General features: G+C 45.0%; 1 protein-coding gene across 3 annotated transcripts in view; it reads left to right on the top strand.

Annotated features, from left to right (window-relative positions):
* The window catches only part of LNX1 (ligand of numb-protein X 1), a 125235-nt gene that overhangs the window by 22767 nt on the left and 86235 nt on the right, over positions 1 to 16233 (top strand). The window contains exon 1 of one of the 3 annotated variants that reach the window (XM_017540350.2): positions 2930 to 3358. The exons of the other annotated variants lie outside the window; for them this stretch is intronic. Within the exon in view, the coding sequence (XP_017395839.1) occupies positions 3267 to 3358 (92 nt within the window). The 5' untranslated portion in view covers positions 2930 to 3266. Of the gene's footprint in view, positions 1 to 2929; positions 3359 to 16233 lie in introns of those variants that run through there. 3 annotated transcript variants of the gene reach the window in all.

Genomic DNA, 16233 nt, shown 5'->3' on the forward strand with positions numbered 1-16233 from the left:
CCTCCACTGCCCAGGTTCAAGCGATTCCCCTGCCTCAGCCTCCCAAGTAGCTGGGACTACAGGCGCGCTCTACCATACCTGGCTAATTTTTTGTATTTTAGTGGAGACAAGGTTTCACCATGTTGGCCAGGATGGTCTCAATCTCCTGACCTCGTGATCCGCCTGCCTCAGCCTCCAAAATGCTGGGATTACAGGTGTGAGCCACCGTGCCCAGCCAACACCTCTCTTTAAAGAGCTTGTTGTGCCAATGGAGATACCCCCTTTAAAGAGCTTTCTGGGATGCCTTCCCCAGGAATTTCTGCTCATACCTCATTAGTCACTATTGTGTTATACAGCTGCCCATCTGTGAGACAGTCTATGTGTAGTACCAGCATAAACAAAACCCAGGTTCTCTTATAAAGAAGAAGGGGAGATTAAATATTTGCTAGGCAGCCAGCCGTGGCTGCAATGGCAATCATAAAGGAACAAACAGTATACCTTCATATTTATATTGCAGTCACATTAATTAATTAATTTCCTCCCCTTTAAATGCAAGGTGGTAAATGGGCAGGTATCCTTTTCTAATAAAAGATGTAGCAAATGTCAGAAGCAATCTGACATGTCCAGGATCATCAGAAATACAATCCAATACCAATGTGAAGTCCTCAACCTTTAATACATCGTGCTGCTTAAGAGTTCTGATCTATACAGGTGGGCCTAGACATCCAAAAAGAGCCTGCTCCAGGACCTTGTGAAACTCCGTATTTAGGAAAAGACTACAGCATGTCACTTCCCTAATAGTATAGGAGGAAAGAAGTATAAGAAAATATAAGTATAAGAAGTATAAGGAAATAGTATAAGAAAAGAATAACAGCGCCTCTTGGAGACAGATGCTAAGCTTCCAGCTAGGTTCGTTCACTATTGCTAGTGGTTATTCACAACAGTAGATCCAGGCGCAGTGGCTCACACCTATAATCCTAGCTACTTGAAAGTTGAGGCAGGAGTATTGCTTGAGGCCAAAAGTCCCAGACCAGCCTGGGCAACATAGAGAGGCCCTCATCTCTGAAAAATATTTCAATGTTTTTTTTCATTAGCCAGGCATGGTGTCATGTACCCGTAGTCCCAGCTACTTGGGAGGCTGAGGCAAGAGGATTGCTTGAGCCCAGGAGTTCACCGCTGCAGTGAGGCATAATTGTCCCACGGCACTCCAGCTTGGGTGACAGAGCAAGACCTCCATCTCTAAAAAAACAAAACAAAATGAAAAACAGTAAGCTAAGAGCTTTGTTCTTTGTGGGCATTGTCTCATTTCACCTTCTTACCAGCACTCTCAGTTAAGCACTATGACTGTTGCCTTTCTTTTGCAGGGGAGGACATGAAGGTTCAGAAGGTTAAGCAAACATGCCCAGTGTCACACAGCTAGTATTCGCAGAGCTAGAGCTTCACCTCAAGCTTCTGTAACCCCAGCACCTAAATATCAAACCTAACTTCCTTTCCAGTGCTTTCCATGAGCTCTGACTCACTCTTGCAGAGCAGCCTTCCAAAGAATAGAATTCAAATTTGGACCTCAACAAAATTATGAATTATTACATGCCATGTTTTATCAAGATTGTTCATCTCCACCGTAAACTGTCAAAGTTAAATCTGCACATTCTTTTTTTTTTTTTTTTTGAGATGGAGTTTCACTCTTGTTGCCCAGTCTGGAGTATAGTGGTGTGATCTCAGCTCACTGTAACCTCAGGCTCCCAGGTTCAGGTGATTCTCATGCCTCAGCCTCCCAAGTAGCTGGGATTACAGGCGCCTGTGACTGCACTCAGCTAATTTTTTGTATTTTTGACAGGTTTCATCATGTTGGCCAGGCTGGTCTCAGACTCCTGACCTCAAGTGATCCACCCACCTCGGCCTCCCAAAGTGCTGGGATCACAAGCATGAGCCACCATGCCTGGCCTTAAATCTGCACATTCTAAGAGTCTTCTGTATTTAAATGCTTGTAGCCCTGCCTCTGATACCAAATTCCTAATTACTACTCAGTTCATCACGATTGGTCTCATCCTGTAGATGTTTCTCTGGTCTTCTTCCTGTGAAGTGGAGTTTGCTGTCATTGTTTGGCTGTCATTGATGCAATGAATGTAATTATCCCTTTGAGCATGTCTACTAAGATTCTGGCCTTGAGTTGGCAAAATGGACTTTAATCTTCTTGAATATGGGGTAAGGGGGAGTCCTGGGGGCTTCTGTGGCATTCCAGAGCTTAGGCCTGCAAAGGAGTCCTACTGCTGAGTCAGGTGATGCAGTTTAAAATCCCAGATCTTAAAGCTGGAAGAGGGGATGTGGCCCAGTCCCTGATAGGCCAGGCGGATAAGGCATAATTAGCTCCATTTCCAAGGGAAGGTGACTGAGGCTTGGGAGCTTAAATGAAACAGCAAGGGCCATACAGCTCATGTCCAAGTTCAATTCAACCCCCGCAGGGAGAAGGAAGAATGGAGTGACCCCTCTCCTCACCAAACAGGAACCTGTCCATTATTTGGACAGAACTTTGTGTCTGTTGGGGCTCTTTGTTATTCCAGCAGAGAATGGCACAGCCTGTTCTTCTATAGAGCCAATTTCCAAAATTAGCCAGGAAGCTGTCACTGTCACATCTCTTGCACATGTCAGTGTAGTCAAGACGGTGATCAGTGAAAGGTTTTCAATCGTACTGTAAAAACACATACAGTGCGGGGGGAGGTGGAGTTGGTTCATATTTCAGCCACTCCTGTGTTATCATATCTGAAGGCTCGCTTTAAGCTCAGATCTCCAGGCTGCTCCAAAGATGGGGATTTCTTACGGTGTCACTCTAGCAAGCTGGAGGGCAGCTTTTGATTATTTAATCATTCGCACCGTGGGGCCTGAATGTGCCATGCTCATGCCCTCTTCCAACACACTTTAGCTCCCAGCCTGTCTGCTCCCAGCCGGTGATGTAAATGTACCAGCTGCTTCCCAAGAACCAGTCCGCATCCTGTAGGAGGGGCTGGTTCTTTTCCTGGGCATAGCCTGCCTGCTCTCAGCCTAAGCCCTCTCGCCAACGATGGTGGGTCCCTGTGTTCCTACATCTGCTTATCTGAGAATCAGAGAGCATAATCTTCTTACGGGCCCGTGATTTATTAACGTGGCTTAATCTAGAGGTTCTCAGTCAAATTCTTTATGATCTACTGACTGTGGGGGCATGGCAAGGTTTGCTTAAAGGAGCTTGGCTGGTCTGGGCCCTTGTAGCTGACAGAAGGTGGCCAGGGAGAAAGCAGCACACTGCTCGGAGAATGAAGGCGCTTCTGTTGCTGGTCTTGCCTTGGCTCAGTCCTGCCAACTACATTGACAATGTGGGAAACCTGCACTTCCTGTATTCGGAACTGTGAGTCCCCTCTCTGTCCGTGCCTGTGTGTGTTTGTGTGCCTAGTGTGCTGGGGGTGGGACCCAAGTCCGTTCCCCAGCTGATATATCCATTTAGAGGAAGAAATTCCACATACACTAGATGCACTTGGACAAAGCTCCCTGCCAGCAGTTTAAAGCGGCATGCTTAGCTGTCTGACTTGACAAAAAAGCCCCGTATTACCAGATGCAGGGCTTTCTTAACAAGGCATTTTTTTTCTTGCTTCAGTGACAGTGCTGCTTTTTTCTTGGTACTCTTTTTCCTCGATAGATGCATCTTCTCTTCCCTTCATAAATACTGAAGAGCAGTTAAGAACAGAGCTTGTATGTATAGACCTTGTATGCCACTGTTGGATATTTATAATTGCAAGCAGGCATCATCCCTTTGTTGAGACAATCAGTCTCTATACCTGAAAACAGGTATAGTATCAGTAAAAAAAAAGGACCCTATGTATAAAACATATGTATTCATGTTATTTTGATTATTGATACTCTTTAAGCCTCTGGGATACAAAGAAACATGCCCTGAGCACACATATTTCCATTGCCTTGATTTAATGGTTAACATTTTGCCACATTTGCTTCATCTATTTTTTTATTGCATTGGTTTGGAGCAAATCGTAGCCATCGTTGACATTTCACCCCTAAATACATCATTGTGCATCTCTGAAAAATAAAGACAATTTCCTACAGGACCCATGTCCACTTTATGTGAGGAAATGCCTCATGTCACCAACCTCTAGTGATATTTTTCCAGCTCCTTGTCTTAGTAAGCTTTGAAGAAGGATTACAGACTGATGTGAATGGCTTCTAGCAATCATAGGAAAAGTGTTGCTGTGTGTGTGCCTCATGTTTGGAACATTTGCAAAAATATATTCCTGCTTACTAACCTAACCAGATGGGAAAAATAGCAAGAGTTGGCTTATGTGTAAATTGCAATCAGTGGGCAAATGAAAACAGACACTTTGACTGGAGTTTATAGAGCCCAGATCAGAAAAGCTTGGCTGGTCACATGTAGACTGTGTTACCACGCATGACTATGTGGTGTTAGCCTGTGCCTCCTTTGTAATTAGCTGGACCAGCCAATTTGTCTAACACAGCAGGTGATCTTTGATAAATAGAGCTAGGTTCTTGGTAGCAGATCGTTTGTTCTGGGGACTCTGCATTTCGGGATTATCTGGTCCCATCTTATTGGAATGTAACCCCAGTCTCTAAGAGAAAGTATCTGGCTTAAATCTGAATCATGAGCATCTCTGAGGGCATAATGACCCTGCAGAAGCTTTTCTAGACAAATGGACGATGGCGGAGATTATGAGAAGGCTCCTTCCTCCCTCCGTGGATGCTGAGGTTGCGATCTTTGAAACCCAGTGCCATGGTATTCTTCCCTGCCCACCCACTCCCATCCGCTATCCTTGTTCACTGCTATATTGGTTTCCTAGGGCTGCTGTCATGAATTACCCTAAGTTGGGTGTCTTAAAACAACAGAAAATTATTCTCCCACAGTTCCGGCATCCAGAAGCTTGAAATCAAAGTGTCAGCAAGGTCATGCTCCCTATGCAGGCTATGGGGGAGAATCCTTTCTTGCATTCTTTTAGTTCTGGGGGGCTGCAGATGTTCCTTGGCTTGTGGCTGCGTAATTCTACCTCTGTCTCCACCTGTCTGTACATGGCCTTCTCCTCAGTGTTCTCTTCAATTCTCTTTGCCTTCTCCTCTTCTTATAAGGATATTTATCATTGGATTTAGGGCCCACTTGGATATTCCATGGTAATCTTATCTTGAGATCCTTAATTGCATCTGGTCACATTCACAGGCTCTGGGTAGACATCTTTTGGGGGCCACCACTCCACCCACTACAGATTCCTGCTATTCCTACACAAGGATTTCTGCCATTGAGGAATCTTAACATTTGTTTGCTTTCAGTTTTATAGCCTAACTGAAGGAAGACCCTAATACCACTTAATAATTTTCTCTTCTACAAGTACATGAATCAAAGGCAAACTTTCTGCTGAATAACGGAGTGGACACAAGCAATCTATGAAAGTATGATGCCAGGGAATTGCCAGGACGGCATTTCCACATTTATCTGACTTTCTTAGAAGCTTCCAGTTGCCGTGTGTGCTTTGTGAGAGAATTCTGTGCAGCTGTTCCCTGATGCTACTGGGGATAATTAACTAATCGCTGAATTAGTGACACATTTCAGGTACTGTGGTGTTCTCTAAAGAATCCAGGCAAGAAGAACTGAGGCATGGTACCCACCCCGCAGGAATTGACAGTCTAATTCAGAAGCTGAAATTTATACACGTAAGAGATGCAAGCAATGATTCAAGGCAGGTGGAAATAAGTTGTTGAAAAGTCGGTTAGGTAGTAAGTTGAGAGGAGACAGAGATTGTCCACGTTGGTGAAATTGATTAGGGAAAGCTTCTAGAGAAGTTGGGGGTTTAAGCTGGATCTTGAAGTGCTTAGAGAGGAATGAGGCAGAATCAGGAGTGGAAGGAGGAAGTATTTCAGGGATGGTGAATAGCACCAGCAAAAAGGTTGGGGGCTGACTGTGGTTGTCGCCAAAGCTTGAAAAACAATCATTAAGAACAGTAGGACTGCTGGGTCAATAGCAACCTCAGGAGCAGGGCTGACGGGTGATGGCTGCATGTCTAAGATGGAGGCCTTATCTTAACTACTCTGGGTGGTGGGATCCCAAAGGCAGTCGGAGCTTGGTGGATCTGCCGGGCTTCCTCCACCCTTTGTCTGAGCTTTGGACTTCTGGCATTGGGAGAAGCTTGCCCGTATTCCCTTGTGCTTCCAGATGCACAGACCCTCCTGGATTTTCCTTTCTAATGCCAACACACTCTTGTCTTCCTGAGTTCATGCCCAGCTCAGACACTGGAACTAATCCAGCAAATGGATTCAAATGTAGCATGTGGCCCAGGGTTCTCAAACTCAAATGCCTACAGGAGCCAGGCAGGAATTGTTTTAAAATGTGCATCATTCATTCAGGCATAAGACAAAAGGAGGTGATGAGGCCTCTGGCCACTGCAGAATTAATATATAATGCCTGAAAGCATTCAAATTCAATTTAAAACAAAACAAAAAAACCTGTGTCCAATTTAGCAGATCACTTAGGCACACCTGGTTTGGCCTTGAGGGCCAATAGTTTATGACGATTTGGCCAAACCAATTTGGAATGTTGTGCCAGGCCCCTATGGACTCCCCTGGGAAAGACACCAGGTTCAAAAGGATGAAGAGACCACCCAGAGCTGGCAAAGGAGACATGGGGTTTTACTGGGGGCTTACATATAGGGGAGAGAGTCCAGTGGCAGGAGGCTAGACAGGAGAACCGCCTTGCATATAGTCCAATGGCGGTGAGCTGAACAGAACTCCAACCGCTTGCAAAAGGCATGCGTTTTATACTCACTTAGGACCCTCTACTTAACAGTCTCCCCCAGCAACCTTGACTTAACCCAAAACAAAGGGCATCGGTCTCCTGTACAGCCTTCCTTCCCTGGGATGGGCTGGGGGTTCAGCTGTTTCTCATAGATAAGGAATGCACCTCCTGGTTAGCTACTTCCTGATTCCTTAGCTTGGAACTCCGAACCACAAGCAGGTGTGTCTGCTATACAGGGTCAGCCTCAGGGGATGCTTAAGTTATTGCTATCCAGTGTGTTTATACCAGGGCAGTTCCTTATTTAAATATGTGCATTGCCACCTGATCCTTGATCTCGATGAAAGTGAATTTGACAGAAGAACCCTAAAACCAGAGTTTTGGTGTGGAGTCCCAATGCATAGATCAGGGCACAGGGAATCTAGGACAGCCCTCGGACTGCAGAGAGCATGCCCTAAGGGTGAATGACAGCCCTTTCTTTCCCCACAGGCCCTCACCCGCAGACCTCCATGAGCATTTTTCCTGAATTTCCTAGACCCTAAAGGGAACCTGGGAAAATAACTTTCAGCATTATGGGAATGAGCACGGAAACAGCCTTCTCATCTTTCTGGGCCTCTATTTATAGGCCTGCACATGGAGAGACTTGCGGATGAAGACCTTAGAACAGTATAGGTTCTGGGGACCAACCACATCAGAGGTGAGGGCAGAGTTTGTTTTCTAAATGCAGATTTGGGGGGCTCTAAATCCTACTAAAATGAAAATCTTTGGGAGTGGGGATCCATCCATTTTCATGCTTAAGTTTTTCAGGTGATTCTCATGAGGCCTCCCCGTTTTCATTCTAAATAAGCTCCCCAGGTGATCCGTATGGGCCTACAATTTAAGAACTCTTCACTCCAGGTAGAAAGCCAACTTACCCCGACTTCCGCTGTGGAAAAGTGTCACTCGTCTCTGTGTCCCCACTCAGTGCTACGCATCATCAGGAACTTTTCCCCGGTGAGTTCTGAGGAGATATTGGGGTGTAGTAATGTTTGTGTGCCCAGCTTCTGCACGGCTCAGGGCACAATTAAGTTAAATAGAATTAAACAAATTTGCCTCATATCTTGGCCAACCCCTAAATGTTACGAGCTCTGATAAGAAAGCCCCTGGCTGGTTTCTGTGGAAGGGAGTGTTGACCTTGCTCCTAATGATACGAGCTAGGATCATCTTAGATGTTTCCGGTTGCAGCACTGTACTTGAATAACTGGGATTGTCATTGCCCCGGTCAGTCATCACCTGGCTTTTGTTATATTTCTTTAAATATTTAAGTCTAACAAAAATCCAAGAAAAAAACTTAGGATTGGGTGGAGCGGTGCTGGTACTAGTGATGCATTTGGTTCTCCCCACGCCAAACCCTCATGAGCTATTTACAGAAAGCTGGAGTGTTTTCTTCTCCTTCCCACTTTTAATACTTTTAGTTCCTATCATTCTTGAAAGTTATTCTGTTTGTGCCCTATTCCAATGGTGTGACCTGCTCATGCCTGTGGTACAAGGTCCGAGTGAGCTTTGAGCGGAAGGACCGTTAGTTGGGGACTCACTTTTCAAAGTACCTTCATTTTAGGAACACAGTTACCAAAAAGACAGCTAGGCATGGTCGCTGGAGGATAAGTCCTGGAAACTAGTGTCACTAGTTGTGTGACTGACTTCCCAGGAAGCCAGAAAATGCTGTGCTCCTTCTAGCTTGGAGTCCGATATCTTTGGTCTGTAAGTAGAATCTCTAGAAACCATTTTCATGCTAGAATCTGGAGAGAAAATTACACTTCATTTTCTTATCCCTGTAGAGATAGTAGTACTAAGTGGGGATAGCTTATTCCCACTGGAGTTTGGGACTCAGGAGATTAAAATGAGCAATTCCAGTTTTGAAACTTCAATCATCTAGGGCTATGGAAGTGTTACTGGCGGCAAATCTGTAGCAGCCTCAATTCTTGCCACCTCAGAAGAAAGAAGTCTGCCATAAGGCAGAGTGAGAGGCTGAGGCAAGTTTTAGAGCAGGAAGGAAAAGTGTATTGCAAAGCTTTCCAGCAGGGACAAAAGGAAGTCCACTTAGAACAGGGCCAAGCGGGTGACTGGAGATCAGGTGGGTGGTTTGACCTTTGGCTTGGCATTTCATACGTGGGCGTGTTTCCAGGGGGTTGCATCTCTCCTCCCCTGTTTCTTCCCTTGGAAGTGGGCTGTCCACATGCATTGGCCTGCCAGCGCTTGGGAGGGGAGCATGCGCACTGTGTTTACTGAAGTTGTGCACATGCTCACTCGAGGGGTTTTGCTCATCAGTTGAGTATTCATATACCAGTTAAACGCCATTTTGCGTCTTAGTGCACATGCTTGAGTCTCCTCACCCAGCTCCTGAGATCCTATTAGGAAGCTCATCACCAGTTTCAGGCCTTTTCTATTCACTGGGAAACTGCCTGGCCCTGGTTCCAACCAATGATTATTTTAGAGAGGCAATTAACAACTGCCTGACCATCACCTGATGGTTGCCTGACATTCCTGGTTGTGGGAAGGGTAGCCTTCCCTGCTCATGTCTGCCTACCTACCTACTAAGACAGAAGGATGAGGTCTCCTGCAGAAACTGCCAAGGGCAGTAGGAGTTATGGGCAGCCTTGTGTATGCCCTTCCTGCGAACTGTGGTGGGCCCCAGGAGTCAGGGCCACAGGAACACACCAAGCTCTTAGAACCAAGGATTCCAACCACCCACCACCTCCTAGGTTAACTGACTGGAACCTAATCTGCAGCATACGCCTCTGACAAACTGCATGGACTTCACGTAACAAGAACATTCATTTTTGGGCTCCCAGGCCCAAAGAGAGCCTTAAATCAAACCCAGCTGGGTATTCCCAGCTTTCAGGTGGGGAAGTTGCTTGCCTCTGTTTTCTATAACTGCTTCCATGTAACCATTAGGCCCTGGTCTGGCTTTTCAGCGTCCGCTTCTCTAGGTCAAGGCCGTGTGGCAAGACTGGCCTTAGTAGTTCCTTCTCTGCCTGCTGACTTCAGTCACACCTGGGCCAGGTATTGAGCCATGAACTCCATGACCTGGGGAAGTGTTTTTGTATGAAAAAGCTTTGTACTAATGGAGATCCACACAGGAGAGTCAAGAGTATTGTGGTTGGATTCTTTCTGGGGTGAATGAGTCACGGGTGAGTGGGACACAGGATTGCCGGAGCATCCATTTCCTCCCCACTTCATTTCCACTGTGTTAACCGTTCCCAACGCTTTCAAAGTTCAAACCAACAGAGTGAGCTTTATGGATTTGCCAGTAAACGTTTTCCACATTTGGTCTCCAAGAATGTTTCTCATCGAAACTGAAAAGGGGAGAAAGAAGTTGTTGCTGATCCCTGGATTTGTCTTGTCATGTGTTTTGAGCGTCTGATTTGGACTAGGAGCTGGAAGGAAGGAGGCAGAGTTTACAGAGGAGATGGGATAAGGTAGAGAAATCATATTCCAACAGGAACAAGCTCCAGTCTTGGGGCAAAGCCAGGGCCCATTTGGGCTCAATGACTCTTGAAGCATTTCAGTTCAGCACATGTTTAACAGGGCATTTTTCCTTGAATTTTTAGACTTGTGTATTTTGAAGGAAATTGAAGCCGCATGGCCCTCATTCACTTACACTGAACTCATCAAAATCTTGTTTTGTAATGATTCTTTGATGTCTAAAGAGCATTGTGATCCTTTTTCATGGTCTTATTTTTTTCCCCTTTGAGAATTAGCAAACTCTCTTTTGCCAGCAGTAAAGCCACTCCAGTTCCAAACTGTTCACTCCCTGGTCTAAAGTGTTCTCCTCCTAGGGAGGTCACCCTTAAACAAAGCCCAGCAGTTTCAAGATGCCACTCTGATGCTTGGCAAATCGTACTCGTCTTTCTAGTTCCATGGCTGTCGGGTGAATAAGAGGCAAAGTTGTGTTGGCTGTAAGAATCTCACTGACTGCTTCATGCTTGATTGACTTATTTTCTTCATTTTAACTTACAATGAAAAACTACACACAATACAAAAGAGAAAAGAGTATAATACAACTCCATGTGCCCTATACCCACCTTCAGCAATTATGAATTCAAGGCCATCTCATCTATGTCTCCTTTGTTTTGAAGCAAATCTCAGATGACATGTCATTTCATCTGCAAACATTTCCGCATCTATCTCTAAAGACAGATTCTTAAGAAATGTGACCACAATACTAATATCACACCAAAACCATCATAATTCCTTAATAGAAGATATCTAGTTTGTTTGAACCCTGAGCTAAATACAATCTACACATTGCAATTAGTCGCCACATCTCTTGTTTGTTTCTTCTTCCTCCCTTCCTCCTCTTCTTTGTTCTTCACCCTCCACCGACACAAAGGAGTTCTTGAGGTAAATTCTGAGGAATATAGCTTTGGCAAATTCCAAATATTGGGCTAGTAACTGAAAAAGAGAAAAATAAAGCAATGATTTTAATTTACTGTTCAAGTTGAAAGAAACGTAAAGCAAAGGTCCAAAACACTGAGCCTCGAAGTCTATGGAATGTAACTGCAATTTTACCCATGACCTTGTTGTCCAGAAGTTTTAAGGGGAGAACTTATTTTTTTTTTCTTTTAAGTTTGGGGGAGTACATGTCAAGGTTTGTTACATAGATAAACATGTGTCATGGGTGTTTGTACATATTTCATCACATAGATATTAAACCCAGTACCCAATAGTTATCTTTTCTGCTCCTCTCCTTCCTCCTACCCTCCCCTTTCAAGTAGGCCCCCTGTCTGTCATTTCCTTCTTTGTGTTCATAAGTTCTTATCATTCAGCCTCCACTTAAGCATGCAGCATTTGGTTTTCTGTTCCTGCATTACTTTGCTAAGGATAATAGCCTCCAGCTCCATCTATGTTTCTGCAAAAGATATGATCTTGTTCTTTTTATGGCTGCGTAATATTCCATGGCGCATCTGTACCACATTTTCATTACCCAGTCTGTCATTGATGGGCATTTAGTTTGATTCCTTATTTTTGCTGTTGTGAATAGTGCTGCAACAAACATTTGCTTGTATATGTCTTTATAGTAGAATTACATTCCTCTGGGTTTATACCCAGTAATGGGATTGCTGGGTGGGATGGAAATTCTTTTAGCTCTTTGAGGAATTGCCATACTGCTTTCCAGAAAAGTCGACTTAATTTACACTTCTGCCAACAGTGTGTAAGTGTTCTAATGGGAGAACTTTAAGAGAACGGAGAAATATCTCCATAGGGCAATAATCTCGTAACTTCTTGATCACAGACCTTTATCGATCAATAAATTTCTCATTGCCTGTCATATGCATAGTTATCTGTTTATAAATTATGAACATATACTACTACACTAATATGTCCATGACAAAACAGGCACGAAAACATTGTTAAAGAATAAAAAAATACCTAAGAGTTCTATGAGAATCTGCTCACTTTCAGGGCTCATTGGTAAAACAACTTCTTCAAAGTAAATGGAGGAAAATTGCTCACTGACAGTCTGTGGGGTTGATTTTTGAAGGAATGGGACAGGAAATTGTCTACTTCTGCAGGCCAAATAAAACTTGGTGGACCAAGGAAGCAGACATCTTTTTCTCGTAGTCATAGTTTCCCCACCTTTTTTTTTAACAAGCACTCCTTCCATTTGCCCACGTGGCCCCGCTCCTGTCCAGCGTTCTCTGAGGCCCACCACCCCCAACCACACCTGCTTTCATCAGCATCAAGAGTAGAACTGGAAGGTCCAGATTTGTGAAACCTGAAATGTTCAGAATTTGGGTCCTTTTATTGAAAAGGAAGATAAAATTGTGAATTGACAACTGGTAGGTTCCCATCAGGTTCTTGGAAAGGCACATGCATGCCAGGAACCTCAAACCATATTCATCAGCCTCAGTGACCTCCCTCCCGCGGAGCTCTGAAGTACCAACTTCACCTTCCTTTCTTTCTGACTACCTCTCTCTTATTCTCTTATATTCTCCTGTAGAACCAGCTCTGGGAATTCTGGTGCCTTTCTAAGCCCACTTCTCCTGTGTTTAACCCTCATATATCTAGAGCTGGAGCTGTCTTCCCGGTTGCCCCATGAGCCAAGAATGCGCCTGTGAGCCCTTCCTCACTTTCTTCCTTCATTAGCAGCTCTCCCCAGAACATAAGGGAGGGAGAGGCCAGGGACCCCAGAAACAAGTCCATTTGTCATCCTAGGGACTGTAATCCAGCGGCTCTGTGCTGAAGGTGAGAAGACCTAGTAATTCAAGTCTGGAGTTAGACTGGCCCCAGCTCCTATACAGTCTCTACCAGCTGGGCAACCTTGGACAAGTTACTTAGCTTCTCTGAGCTTTTCTTACCTATAAATGGGAATAACACCTACAGGCTGTTGTGAAATTGTATAAAGCATTTGATGCAGTGCCTGGTACATAGGAAACCCTTAAATTGTGGATTTTATTATGGGTAATGGAGAAGTATGTCTTAGAATTGATGAGATATCAATTCTAAGACATACTTCTTATTGTCTCCTAGAAGCAGGTTCCATCTTAGAATTGACACCACCATGCGAAGATAATGGGCAGTATCTATCTTTCTTGGTTATCTGTAAAAATAATGGTGCACCTTACAATAGACATAGTCTTCAATTTGATATAATTTGATAACAACTAACTTCATCCACAGTGAGCACAGATGGACTGAGATCAATAAACTGGAGTTCCTGCAACCATACCATCTCTTCCTCCCTCTCTCACTGAAGAGACAGGGAAATGGCCAACTTGGGCTGAGAAAGGTGTAACTAGCGTAGGGGGAAGCCCGTGGAGAGAGGTGTGAGCTCCTTGTCAGTGACGGAAGCCTGGCATCGCGTGCAACTCTGCCTCCACAAGTGGGTGGGTCTTTACCACATTTGCCAGTCTCTTGCCTCTGCCCCCCACTCCTTCCCCAGTGATTTAGCTCCTTGCTGCCCTCACACTACAGCTCTCTTTCCTATTTTCCTCCTTCCCCAATTTGAAGAGGAAGACTGAATCCAGCATGTTGCTTGGCTGCTGGTGTCTATGGCCCAGAACCATAGATTTTTCAGAGCCTAAGGAGAGCTTGGAGATGATTTAGTCTAATCCCCCTATTTTATAGATGAAGAAACTAAGACCTAATCTTTACCCAAATGACTCAGCCCTGCCAGTACCAAGCTATGTGACCTTGAACAAGTCATGACATTTTTTTTGGAAACAATAATAAAGCATTCATCGTTTTATGAAATGTGTCCTCAGGAAGCAATACAATTGGAGCTAGTTGTTAAAATTTTAAACCACCAGCTCTAGGCAAAGCAGTGGCATAGAGGTGACACAAAGTGGCAAGCGACCCTGCACAGCACCCATCATGAACGGAGCAGCCTCTGATGGAGTCTGACCACCTGGGCCTGCTCGGAATGGTACATGGGACTTCTCAAGCAATTTTGAATACATGCAGACTGGGGCCATTGACAACAATAAGGCTTTACATTTGAGTATGCCATTCCAAGGATTTCTATCTAATTCTAAGAGTTTCATATACAAAGGATGGCAGCAGAAAGGCAGGGCAGAGTTCAGTCATGCAACAGTTACAAGCTTTAGCTTGTGTTGATTAAAAATGTGGCCTTTAGCCGGACATGGTGGCTCACACCTGTAATCCCAGCACTTTGGGAGGCTGAGGTGGGTGGATCACTTGAGGCCAGGAGTTTGAAACCAGCCTGACCAACATGGTGAAACCCTGTCTCTACTAAAAATACAAAAATCATCCAGGCATGGTGCCATGCACCTGTACTCCCAGCTACTCGGGAGGTTGAGGCAGGAGAATCACTTGAACCTGGGATGGAGGAGGTTGCAGTGAGCCGAGATAGCACCACTATACTCCAGCCTGGGTGGCATAGTGAGACCCTGTCTCAAAAGAAAAAAAGTGGGCTCTGAAGTCACTCAAATCTGAGTACAAATCTTGGCTCATCAATGACGAGCTATGTAACCTCAGCTAAGCTTCAAGCTTCTCGTCCTTAAATCCGGTCTTGATGATAGCACCTGCCTCACGGGAGTAAGAATTAAATGCAGAACACAGGAAGCATTAGATGCCTGGAACATTTTAAGTGTACTTTAAGCGTTAGAGATGAGAAATTAATGGTGATGAGAAATAAATCACCTCCTGGGAACCTCGCAGCAAATGCAGTGGGTCCCCATCTCATTGATGAGACGACTCTGATGTCCTGAGGCTGAGGAACCTTCCCTGGTAATCCTGCCAGCCTGGAGTGCAGGCATCCTGATTCCAGCACAGCGTCACTCCTGTGTTGTCATGGAGATGGATTTGCTTGGATGTGTCAGCTTGTTTCACACCTTTATAATTCACCAGGGCCAGGCTGGGGGACTGAGATGGATTCTGAACCAGAAAAGCAATTGCTTTACAGATTAAACTTTTCTGGGTAATGTTTGGGTAGTTTCTCGGGCCAGTTAAAATTATGCTGAAGATGGCAGTTCCTTGCTTGTATAATTATTTTCTCACTGAAGCAGGCGTAAGAGCAGACTACAGGAGTTCCCAAAGTCATTCTTTAAAGTGATCAGAAATATTTTTGGCTGCATGAGCTAACTGATGAAAGATTATAAAGGATCGAAGGGATCTTATTACAAATGCCTCTGGAATAATCCTTTCTTCTTACATGCTGCTCCCGTTTTTAATAGAAAAAAGCATCTGGGTGCCAGTCCCTCTGCTTTCCTGCGATACAAACCCTGCATGAGGTGTTGTGGGGGATGCGCTGGTCGAGTACATTATGATCACAAGCGGGACTCCAGAGTCAGAGCCTGGCCCTGCCGCTTGCTGGCTGTGTGTCTTTGGGCAATTGCCTTAACTTCTCTGTGTTATGATAATCATTGCATCAACCTCATGGAGCTACTGTGAGGACTAACAGACTATATTCATGCACAGGCAGCCCCAGTGAAGTGCCTGGTACATAGGTGTTGCTGGTCCGTGTCAGCTACTTACGTGTCCGTCTCTGCTACTGTACGAACCAGCTTCCTTTCTTTGCTCCCTGCATACCTTTTCTCTTTAGAAAAAATACTCGCATGGTACTGGGGAGCAGTGCTGGTGTCTTATCACTCCAGGGTCTTCCCTGAAGTACCCACCTTTTGGCCTCCTTGGGTTCTACTCAGATAGCAGCTCAACCTCATCAGGAAACTAATTCCTTTAACATCACAAAAGAAATCACCTCTCCACCAGGCATGGTGCCTCAGGTCTGTAATCCCAGCACTTTGGGCGGTCAAGGTGGGTGGATCACCTGAGGTCAGGAGCTCAAGACCAGCCTGGCCAACATAGTGAAAGCCTGTCTGTACTAAAAATACAAAAAATTAGTCAAGCATGATAGCACGTGCCTGTAGTCCCAGCTATTCGGGAGGCTGAAGCAGGAAAATCACTTGACCCCAAAGGCAGAGGCTGCAGAGACCCGAGATCGCACCACTGCACTCCAGCCTGGGCGACAGAGTAAGACT

Source organism: Cebus imitator, unplaced genomic scaffold (assembly GCF_001604975.1).
Source record: "Cebus imitator isolate Cc_AM_T3 unplaced genomic scaffold, Cebus_imitator-1.0 Scaffold124, whole genome shotgun sequence".
Lineage (NCBI taxonomy): Eukaryota > Metazoa > Chordata > Mammalia > Primates > Cebidae > Cebus > Cebus imitator.